At 37.5% G+C, this 11,970-nt stretch overlaps 1 protein-coding gene across 2 annotated transcripts in view; it reads left to right on the plus strand.

The window, feature by feature from the left end:
* clvs2 (clavesin 2) overlaps positions 1-10,088 on the plus strand; it is a 52,143-nt gene extending 42,055 nt beyond the window's left edge. The window contains exons 3-6 of one of the 2 annotated variants that reach the window (XR_001809063.3): positions 2,702-2,812; positions 3,057-3,289; positions 6,430-7,176; positions 8,487-10,088. Coding sequence is in view for 1 of the 2 variants with exons in the window: in XM_017434921.3 (XP_017290410.1) it covers positions 2,702-2,812; positions 3,057-3,289; positions 6,430-6,523 (438 nt within the window). In the remaining variant the exon portion in view is untranslated. Of the gene's footprint in view, positions 1-2,701; positions 2,813-3,056; positions 3,290-6,429 lie in introns of both variants that reach the window. The other variant, XM_017434921.3, reaches the window with a different exon arrangement.
* Positions 10,089-11,970: the final 1,882 nt, after the last annotated feature.

Genomic DNA, 11,970 nt, shown 5'->3' on the forward strand with positions numbered 1-11,970 from the left:
AACGAGGAACAGGTGAGGGAACGAGGAACAGGTGAGGGAACGAGGAACAAGTGAGGGAAAGAGGAACAGGTGAGGTAACGAGGAACAGGTGAGGGAACGAGGAACAGGTGAGGTGATGGAAAACAGGTGAGGTAATGAGGAACAGGTGGGGGAAAGAGGAACAGGTGAGATAACGAGGAACAGGGGAGGTAACAACGAACAGGTGAGGGGATGAGGAACAGGTGAGGTAATTATTGTTGTATTTTAAAGTGCTGTGAATTTTTAGGTTAGAAAAGAAGGATGGCTGAGAAGAAAGTTGGATTTTATTTAAAAAATGCATAGATGTTCTGTTATATGACGCTGTTGTGATGCTGTGGAGAATATAAAACTGATTACCACTGCTGCTACAAGATAAACTATCTCCACATTTTTGAGATAATATTTAAAAAGCAAAGTTATTTAATGGTCTTTTTGTCTGTGTTGGGTGTTTGTTTTATATGTTAGATTCTAGAAATCACTTCTAGTAACTCAGATTAGAAGGAATGTACGAAGAAGCACAACTGACACAACTGTTTAGTTCAGGTCTTTTGTTTGTTTGTCTTATTTGGCTGTGGTTCGAGTGTCTCTTTATTAACTCAGACATTTCTGTTCTGGGTCAGACAGACCCGACAGTCTGCAGAGTCTATTTGCAGCATCTTTGGTCTGCTGAGTTCCACAATTTGGGCCATTTTTTTGCGATGAATCATGACAAAAACTCAAAGTTTGTGTCAGTAGAAAAAGCTCTTCACTGTAATGTGTGAAGCTGAATAAAAATGTGTCAAATAAATACAGGAGTGTCTGTCTTCAGAAAGATCAGGATGGCATCAACCAAAAAAACGGACATGTTTCATCATTTTTTACTCTTATGCATGTCCCAAATGAGTCTTGTTTCTAAAATTTTGTCTCAACTGTTTTCTAAGAAAACAAATGTGCAAATAATAAGTTTTACGGAGAATGTTATATGACTTTAAATTATCTTACAACAAAGCTTGTCACATTGTGTTGAGAAATTCAAGAAATAATAAGAATATATTTGTTGGAGTCTCAGGTGAACGTTCTTGTTATGATGTGAATTTCAGCCCAGATGTCTCGTATCTTTCTCCTCCTCTTTGTTGACAACTTTCCTGCTGCTGAAGCAGAAATTTTTTGCTTTGACTTTGGTTCTGATGAATCACTTTGGTCCGGTCCTAATATCCAGACCTGAGCTGACCTCAGACTCTGTCGCCGGCTCCCTCTCACCCACACAGCACCAACCTTTTTTTATTTTTTTTTTGCAAAAACCTCTGCCTAAAGCAATTTCCATCAGTCAGCTCTTTGATCAGAATGTAATCTCGACGTACTGCTGGACCCCAGCCAAACTGTGACTCAAACACACACAAGCAGTGGACTGTAATTAGAATAATTGTGTCCAGACCTCGGGGAAGCTCTGGACGCTAACCTGCATGAACGTGGACTCATTTCCCCCAGGCTCGGAGCTGCGGAGCCTCGAAAATAGACAAGACCATTTCCTCCTGAATATGCGATTAGAAGCCATTTGCAAACGTAATCTAATGAAAAGGGACAGGAAACTCACAGAGGCAATTTTATATTTACTGAATCTCAGTGGTTTTCTGTATGGAAATAGTCAGACGGGCTCTTTCAAGGGTCATAGAAACAAGTTCCTTTAATAAACTCTGTGATTCCACTTGACATTAAGATTAGCGTCTTTATGGATCGTTGAATGATGAATTCATAAGTAAATTCTATTTAATGTGGTCTATTAATAGACGGACAATACATAAATTCATCACATGCCTTTATTCCACAGAATGAGCAGTTTATAGGTTAAAGATCGAAAGAATAGAAGTATTTTTTATGATAATATTTATTGTTATTAAAGACCTAGCATTCCTTGAAGAACGCACAAAGTTTTAAACTAAACGATCTTAGGTTTTAGTTTTAATCAGAGCTTAAAATCTCATCCTTAAGAATATGTAGTAAATTAGTCTCAGCATCTTTTTTTAGCTCAAACTGACTGAATAAACAGCCATTTTGTGATTTTATTTTATTTACTTGATGTAATGGTTTAAAATCTCATATTTGTATCCTGTTTTGTGGCTGCCTATGAGTGTTTCAGAGAGAGTCATGTTTGAGTTTTTCTAATTTAAGCTTTTAATCGTCGGGCATTTGGTGTTTAAAAAGCAGTTTTTCAGTTTTGGTTCTGAGTATTTGTTTGGTCTCAGTTGTTCCCTAAAGTCATATATTGTTCTTTTAAAACTTATTGTATTCTGGGATTTAATTTTGATGGTTTCTTTAAAGTTTTCTTCAGTTTTAGATTCATTTTAAAGCCGAACATTTCTTCAAAAACTGTAAAGGAAAACAAAAACACTGGAAAACACGATCTTAGCTGACATTTTCTGTTCTTATTAAGAAAAGACTTTTGTTTAACTTTATATTTACTCAGAGGTTTTCAGGGCAAGACGTTTTAAAAACATTTTTGTTGTAGCTGCTGTAACTGAGATAATTAAATTAAATTGAATACATAACTTATACTTCTTACATATGACTTGTGGAGCCTTGAGCACTACTATTTGTGAATAATTTTATCTAACATGTTCTTATAATTTTCCTTGTCTAACTGTGACCACATGTATATATACGTATAAATAAAGTAACCTAACTTGTTTTATTTCTGTTTAAACAGGACAGTTTTCCTGCCAGGTTTGGAGGGATCCACTTTGTGAACCAGCCCTGGTACATCCACGCCCTCTACACCGTCATCAGACCCTTCCTCAAAGACAAAACCAGGAAGAGGGTAGGTCATATGAGTTCATTTTTAAATATAAATGCAAAGAACCATTGTTTTAATTGTCAGTTTGATGAGAATTTGGAATAAATTGAAGTGAATGTACTGTAACTACAGGAGAATGAACACGTCAGGTTGCTTCCCTCCTGCGGTCCTTATTATTTATGGTGTTTTTAGACTAAAAAAACAAATGAGTCTGGAAACAAATAAAAAAAAACTATATTATATAATATCTATACATTTAATTTTGCAGATCTTCATGCACGGTAACAACCTGAACAGCCTCCACCAGCTCATCCACCCTGAGATCCTGCCGTCGGAGCTGGGAGGGATGATGCCGCCGTACGACATGGGGACGTGGGCGCGCACGCTGCTGGACCACGCCTACGACGAGGAGCCGGACTACTGCCCCGAGTCCTACACCCTGTCAGTGCAGGACCTGGAGAGAGACCTGGAGAAAAACATGTCTCCAAAGAGCATGAAGAGGTCAGACTCGAAACGCATCTGTTCGATTTCGTTTCTCACTTGTTGGAAAACAAACAAATGTTTTACAACCAAATTACACATTTAAATACATTTTAAAAATAGCTTTATCTGATGCATCTTTGGTAGTAAATCTCTACTTTTCTCATAAATAAATGTCGACATTCAGCAGAGCGTCAAAACAACATGAAGCTGCTCAGTTTTTCTTTCTATAAAAAGAGTAAATAAATTAAACAATATTAGAGATTTTTTTTATCACACTGTGGTTTTCTTGTCATCTTTGCTGCACTCATTAAGATAAAAAGGCACTAATTGGTTTTAAATTTGATTTTTTTTATTTTACAAGAAACATTAGATGATATTTTAAACACAAGCAGAGTCTAATTATTGTGTCTGATGAGAAAATAAAAGTAAGTAAGAAGCAGAATGATGACAAAGTTAAGAAGGGAAACCTTAATTATTAATAAATGGAAACAATCCATATAATAAAGCTATATTCTTGAAATCAGTTTGACATTGGCTGCAGTTTGAATATTTTTGCACATAAAGACAAAAGCAGTTTAATACTTAAATAAACTAGAAGCAGTCAGAGTGCACAAACCTCCAGCAAAACCAGAGTGTCAATAAAAAATAGTGTGATCATGATAATAATGTAATCATTTGTTTTGTTTTGTTTTGTTTTTTTATGACAACCCCAGCATTTCCTGAAAATGTCGTCCAATTCTGTTCATTAGTTTTTATGTAATCCTGCTAACAGACAAACAAACGAACACGACAGAAAACATAAACTCCTTGTTGGAGGTAATGATTGAAACTGCAGCTCTTTGTTAAATTCCTGCTGTATTTACGCTCATATTTTAAAATTATAAGTGCAGACAGATTCTATGAACACGAAGCCCAGTTTGTCTGAGTGTTTTCTGTGAACATGTTTGACGTTTCAGGCTGTATCATTTCCCCCTATAGGCCAGTGTTTAATCTAATCCGCTGTGACAGTAAATCATCTCCTCGCTGTGAGACACGAGCCGACCCGTTCACTGAAACTGAGAACAAACAACTGAGTTCAGACAACAATCTGTCACTGCAGGGCTCTGCGGCGCTGCCATTTATCACCCAATCATTAGGCAGTAATTATTCATCTAATTATTGCTCCGTGTCATTAAAAACACTCTGTGTTATGGTTGTCTGTAGCTTTAAATAAAGACGTTTTTCTAACATTTAAAATATTTAAAAGAGGCTGAAGTGAAAATATTTAAATTTGTATCTATTGTAAAGGCTTAAAACTGCAAAATAAATTGAAATACTATGATTATCAAGGGTTTGGTACCCAGAGATACCAGCGTAGAGTCAGAACTGTGAAAACATGGTTGTTAATGACTGCAGCTGAAGGGCCAAAAGCAGAAAACAGGATAACCAAACTGTCATTTATCAACATAAGATGATTTTAGTTTAAAACACTGGAATGAAAGGCGGTAAACTTTGAGTTGTTAAGTGTGCCTGATGTCATGAGGTGGGGAGAACCCAGATTGCAGACTCGAGATGAAGAAGAAAAACTAATTTATCACAAAGAGCTGATGAGGCAGCAAAAACTAGACCTAACAAAATCCAAAAAACACGAAGGAGCAAACAGGAGGCACGACATGAAACTACAAGGAGGTGATAGATGACAATGAACCGGCAGCGAGGTAGAGAAAGTGACCAGGTTTTAAACACAGAGGGTGACGAGGTAAATGGGCGCAGGTGAGTGATGACGATTGCAGGCAGGTGGAGGTGGGCGTGGCAGGAGAACGAGAGAGAGACTGAGGAGAAGTAAATAATGGCTGAGGCACAGGGAACTAGATAACTGAATAAAATAAACAAGAAACTCAAACATGGAAACAAACTGAACACAAAAACCCCAAATCCTGACACCTGAATATTGTCTTATTGATGACTAGGAGATAAAAGTGTTTCTGTTACTCCTTTTTCTGAGAGGAACCCAGATTAAAGATTGTCTGAAACATATGAAACTGTGTTATGATTGGTCAGAATACTCCCCTAGCAAGTAAAACATCACTGGAAATAGTTGAAACTGAGGGGAAATGGAGACGAACCCAGAGTGCAGACTCTGTTATTAAAATAAAACAAACAAAAAGGCTGACGTTGCAGCAAAATCTGAAACTAAGTACAAACATAAATAAAGAAAGCATGGCACAATAAAACATGGACAAAGTGCAACAAGTAGGGAACCAAAAGCAATGAACCAGCGGAGGGTGGAGGAGAAGACCGGACTTATAAAACACAGAGGATGATCGGTAATTGGGCACAGGTGCGTGAAACTCATTACTGACAGGTGGAGGTGGGTGTGGCAGCAAAACCAGGTGGAGACTGAGGAAGAGTGGAAAAACACAGAACAAGATAACAGAACCCAAGAAAGACACAAAGAAAAACCCAAAACCTCACAGAAACCTTATTTCTGTCAGACTTTTTCTTTTGTTTCCAATAAAATCAGAAACATATCCATCATGGTGGCAGCGTATTGTGGACTGGACTGCTTTTAATGGAACTTACAGCTCAGTAAGTTCAGCCCTTCATTTAGCTCTTCCTGTGAAGAGCCCGACTCCTGCATGCCTGCATTTTCATCCTTTTACTGACATGCCGTAGCACTCGCAGTCACAGCCTCCGTTCAGGTTTCAGTCATCTCTGGTGTCATTTCATTTAGCTGAAGTTGAACACAGACATTTGGGAAATGCATTACTTATTTGCAGAGCTTGAAAAGAGGGGGAAAAAGTGCTGGTTCTCTCATCAGCATCCCACCCACATCACCTGTCACCTGATCCAGTTGGTGATGCTGATGCTGATGCTGAGTACCAGCAGGCTGATGAGAAGTGATGGTATAACATAGAAAGTGACAGTTCACTAAGAATGAAAATGTAAAAGTACCGGCCCACTTTAAGCCTACTTACAAGGAAGTAACGCCTTAATATAAGAAAACAAAATCAGTTACTGTCTCTCTGCTTCACACACTGATTCCAGCTCCTGAAAAGCAATAAAATGGAACCCACTGATCAAGACCTGAATTAGGTTCAGGCCTGGTCTTGTTCGTTAGATCCAAAATGACCTTTAGAAGACACTAATGCTCACCTGATTGTTCTCTCTTTGTGCAGATCTCAGTCTGTGGTGGAACCAGGAGTCCTGAAGAGACCAGACAAAGTCAAGAGCGAAGAAGACAACATGCAGCCGCTGCTCTCGCTGGACTAAAACCACAAAATTACAGCTCAGAAGCATAAGGAAATCAATATTTCAACACATGGATACACTGACTTTTCTGTGCACACGTCCTGCAGAAAAAGATGCTGCAGCTGTTGGATTAATTTCACAGGAAAACAGACAACTGCAGACCAGAGGGAATTTCCCCGGACCTTAAAGCTTCTGATGGTCTTCTATACAGTATATTTATTTATTTAGTTACATGTCAAGTGCCAATTCCAGAAACTGTAAATATGACGTCTTTAAACAATCCAGAAAAAGGCAGGGAAGGTTCATCTCGAAGCGAGCAGAGGTGCCATGAATGTGTGAAGTTTCCCACAGCTGCAAAGTATTCTATTTGGTGAAGATGAGAAGAAACTTCAAATCATTTCAAAGAAGACTTCAGACCACAGCTCCCAAACAAAAGTCTTTTTGATGATTTTCTGTGCAGTAATTTGAGGAAAAACCTCCATCTGGGCAGGAAGGAAAGCTCAGAATAACCAGGCGAGACGATGAAGAGTTGCTTTAACCTCCTCCACCCAAACTGGTTTTATTGGGCTTTATTGGTTGTTTTCTTTCAGGGAGATCAACATCTTTCCGAAAATAATGTCTGAACTTTCAGTCTCACTTCAGTTATCTCTTGGAAAAGCAAAGCTCCCTTTACGGTAAGAGTTGGCTCTATGAATCATCTGCTTTTTCCCTTCAGCCATCTTCTTTCTGCTTCTGACCCAGATGTCACAGAAAACAGCGCTTTCCTCCACCATTAAAGAAAACTACAAAGCTGCAGGCTCCTCTTAAACAACTCACATCGTCCTGCTTGTTTGGCAGAAGATTTATTCTTAGGATTTAATTTGTAGCCACAAAACATAGGGCTGAATTTATTTTATAAAAGCAGAGAAAATATATCAAACTGTTCTGTGACAAGTTGTGCTTTCGGTGTTTTTTATTCTTCTTAAAATGTTATCACAACATAGAAACAGGTTTTATTTTTTCAAACACATCATTATAAGATTTATAGAAATATAAGAGGGTCTTGTTTTACTTATTTACAGGAAATAACATGCAGTATTTTAGTCTGAAGTTCTTTGTTTTTATGTTCATTTAAGATAAAATGTTATAATTTGACACTTGTGACGCTTTTAGCTTCATCCCTGCTAAAATAATAACTCTTAGATTTGATTAGAAATGTTACAACATTCATGTGCCAAAAAAAAAGAAAATCAAGCACCACAATGAAGGCAAATTATTTAATCAATCTGACTCTGTGCAGGTCTAAATTTTAACCTTTGGCAGCTAAATTTTATCTGACGATTAACAATTAAATGTCCTGGATCTGAAGTTATTATTCTGTTTGTTTAATGTTTCAAATCATACAGCTGAGTTTTTACACCCTACATAATCACATGCTTCTGCTGCAACTTTTTATGTTCTTTTAATGCAATAATCCACAAAAAACAATGTGCGCAGCCATGAATACAGTTTTGCAGGCAGGCCGTGCACGTGATTTTCTGAAAACTGATCCCTCTGAACGCAGCACAGTCACAAACACTCTGAGTTCACTGAGACTGCAACAGAAAATCCTCTTATTTTCTCACAGTTTGGGGGGATTTCTTTCAGTGAGACACCACCACTGGGCTGCAGCTGTTAGAGACTAATTGGAGACTCAAACTGTGAGAAAATATGCAAACTTTATATTAAAGTTGGGTGTTTGTGAACAACAACTGCAGCCAATTTTTGAACAGCGTGACTTTTTTTGCGTTAATGGTTTGCAAACCTGCAGTCTAGTTCCTGCACATTATTTCACTGACCACTTCGGCTCGTTTTGTACTCACCTTGGAAGCCGCCCCCATGTTTGTGATTTAATCTGCTGGAGAACACTTCAGAAATGAAGATAGGCAGATTGGGTTTTTTAAAAATAATTATTATTTGTTGTCAGGTTGTTTTTAGACCTGGACATGGTTTCTGTCCCATGCAGGTGTCAGAATCCAGCTGAGACAAGTTCCCGACGCCTGCGATGACTCTGAAGAGGAAATTTGTGGTGTGAATTTTCTGAACATGTTCAAAATTGAAGCAATTTGGTCTTGTGGGAATCACAGGAAGAAACTGAAAACTCTCCCACATGTTTTGAGATTGACATCTGTTGTGAAGGAAGAGTCACCGCCCGGTGAGACGCTGGCTTCAGCTTCTCTCTGAAAGTCTCCCGTAAAGTCATTTAATCCTGGACAGCTTCTGAATGAATCAAAGTTTCCTGATTTATTCCTTCTAGTTTGAAATCTTAATACTGCAGAAGAGACAGAAAAGCCACACAAACTCTGTCCTAACCACGTTAACCACAAGAACTCTTCATAAAGTGAATAAATTTCATCCTTTATAAATGTAGACATTAGGAACACAGTGATTAATTAATCATCTCAGTTTTCTTTCTTGTAAACATGATTAGGAGTAAATGTAGTAAAAATGCTTCAAATAGCTTTGTTAATTATTTTCTGTACAAAAAAGTGAAAATATTTAGAGTTTATGTTAAATTTTATTTGAGAATATTCCTATTTAGAGAACAGAATGTTATTATTCTGACAGTATTAGAGATTATAATTTAAACACATTTGTTAGATAAGCCACTGCAGCAGTGTAGATAAGACAGGACACCTAAAATAACCCAAACGACTTCTGTTTGCTCCTCTCTGGTTTTCATCCACATGAAACCGGCACCATCTGAGGCTGTGTGATGTCCTCCCGTTGTGGTTTTTTCCACATGGAAGATTCACCACAGGCTTGCAAAGTGTGAGGGTTCGAGAGCGAGCCGGGGAAACTGGGAGGCGAGGACCCGGCCTGGCAAAACGGGCAGCCGAGCAGATCCCAGAAACGTCGGCAGGCAGGAAGCATCAGGTGGCCGTCTGCAGCCAGAGAGGACAGCTGGAATGTTAAACTGTTAAAGCCGCTCGTATGTTGACCCCTCAGAGCTGCTCACAGTGTCTGTCCTGGTTTCCTGTTCATTTACTGAATATGCAATCAGTTACTACCCCAGAGCAAAAAACCACCTACTGCTTAAAAGCAGCTATATTTCCACTCTGCTGTGATGTCCTAATTTATTTATTTTTTAATAATTTGTCACTAAATCTACTAAACAGATTCATTTGTCGAAAACGCAGCCCTTGCTTTGTTGATTTGATCTTTTATTTTCCAAAAAATATGGTAAAATTCAATCATTTTAGGACGTAATAAAAAAACAATACAAGCATAAAGAGAAAATTCTTTCATGTTTTCACCTCTCCAGACGTTTTACCTTTGATTCAAGTATTAAAATGACAAAATGAATAATAATTTTAATATGTAGTAGTATTTTTGCATAAAAACAAAACACTTGATTTTTCTTCCACTTCACATCTGTCACAGACTGTAAAATCACAGTAAAATACTGGTTGTAATGTGACAAAATGTAAAAACATTTCAGGGCTGTGAAGGCAGAAAAGTCCACTGCAGGGGTCTCCAATCCTGGTCCTCAGGGCCACCATCCTGCATGTTTTACTTGTTTCTCTGCTCCAACACACCTGATTCAGAGGTTAAATCACCTCTTCATGTCCTGCAGAAGCCTGTTAATCACCCATTGATTCAGATCAGGTGTGTTGGAGCAGAAGAACAGGTAAAACCTGCAGGATGGTGGCCCTGAGGACCAGGATCGGAGACCACTGATCCACAGTTTCAGCTCAGAAACCTGCACCTCAAGCCTCTGCAGAATAAATTCATCTACTCAGATCAATATATTTAACACTTCCTCTTTACTTGGTGCTCAAAATCTGCAGTTTTTATGAATGTTTTGATATCATTTCTCTTTTTTGTGACGGAGTTAAACAATCTGAGCTCAACTCTTTAATAATAATTACATAGAAAACAGTCAGGATCTATATTGTTTTCCAAAAAATAAACTCAAGATTAACATTAAAATAAACTTTCAATGAATCAGACTCACTACAAGGCTAAATGTTTTATTTGAGCATATCAGAGAAACTACAAGTCCTCCAGATATTACTATCATTTCTTCAAACTTCTGAGCTGTTTTTGTTTTTCAAAGTCATAAAATGTGTCGTAGAGCAGAAAGAGAAGAGAGATTCAGGGGAAGGAGATGTAAAATAATCCCGAACTCACGCTCACACAGCCACTGTAGATGCTTCCAGTTGTTGGGATACAACGTTTACATAAAAAAACAAAATGTATTCAGCTGAAATATTAATGACCCTCCACTGAACTGAGTCTCAGTCCGAGCGTCCTGCAGGTCCACTGGTGGCTTTTAAAGGGTTAAAAGTCGGCATCAAAGGTTGTTTCTTGTAAAAATATGTAATAAAAACGAAACACACTGAAGTGAGGACGTTTTATTTTATCACAGATCTTATTTATTTGGTGATGCTTGTGTTTTACCACACATTGTTTTTGCTCAGTGTTTTATTAAATCACTCTGATCTTGTTTGTTACAGAGACATCAGATGTATATGAGCTGTGTTATTTCATTAAATTCAGCATTTTGAATGTTTTTCTTTATATGTTTAACTTATGTTTGTACGGATTCTTGGATTAAAGTTATGTTGGACACTTTTTAGGTCCCAGCTAGGATTATTTGAATTATGATTACCCATAATTCTCCATGATGGGTTTTAATGAGGATTTCTGGACGTTTTGTGGTGAAACTACAAAGTTTCTGTCAGTGGGGTTTAGTTTAAAGCAACAAAGGATTGTCATTCTTTTAGAAAATAAAACGCACGTTTTGTTTTCTCTTTTTTTTAGTGTTTGTCACTAAACCTCCATGTGTAGTTTCAGCCATGTACAGTAAAGGCTAGTTGGTTTTATGCATCTCTGAGTTTCAAACTTCACTGATTTACATGTTTTTCTTTTTCTTTGAGTCAAAGTTTAATTTATTGAAATGCTCACATGAAGAATTGTATTATTCATTAAGCAGTTTAGCCACTATTTTCACTATAACGCCTCACTTTTAAACCAAAACCAAGTGTTCTGTGTTTCTTTTGTAATGATTAATAATCTTGTAGAAGATTTAAAAAGTTTTGTTTTCCTCACTGACTTTGAATAATGTTCTTCTCTCAGCCAAAGTCACTTTTTCACTGAGAATCTAATGTATTGTTTCTGATCATTAAGTATTTATGCTCTGATGACGCTGAATGATCTTTTTGTTTTAGTAACAACCGATCGTTTTCTGGAAAATTGAATGCATCACTTTCAGTTTCCTCACATCCCTGTTCTTTGATTGTATAGTTGCAGTAGAGGAGCTGTAGGAGGACCAAACTAAAGCAGAGTTGTGACGTTATTTTGGAAAGTCAGTATATTATAGGAGCAAAAAAAAATGTTCAGTTAGCAGGTGTTCTGTGTATAAATGTCCTCAAAGACAATTTGACGAAATGTAAAAATGATCAAAATAAATATGAACATGCAGATTTTCTTCACTGGTTCCATTT

Source organism: Kryptolebias marmoratus, linkage group LG19 (genome assembly GCF_001649575.2).
Source record: "Kryptolebias marmoratus isolate JLee-2015 linkage group LG19, ASM164957v2, whole genome shotgun sequence".
NCBI lineage: Eukaryota > Metazoa > Chordata > Actinopteri > Cyprinodontiformes > Rivulidae > Kryptolebias > Kryptolebias marmoratus.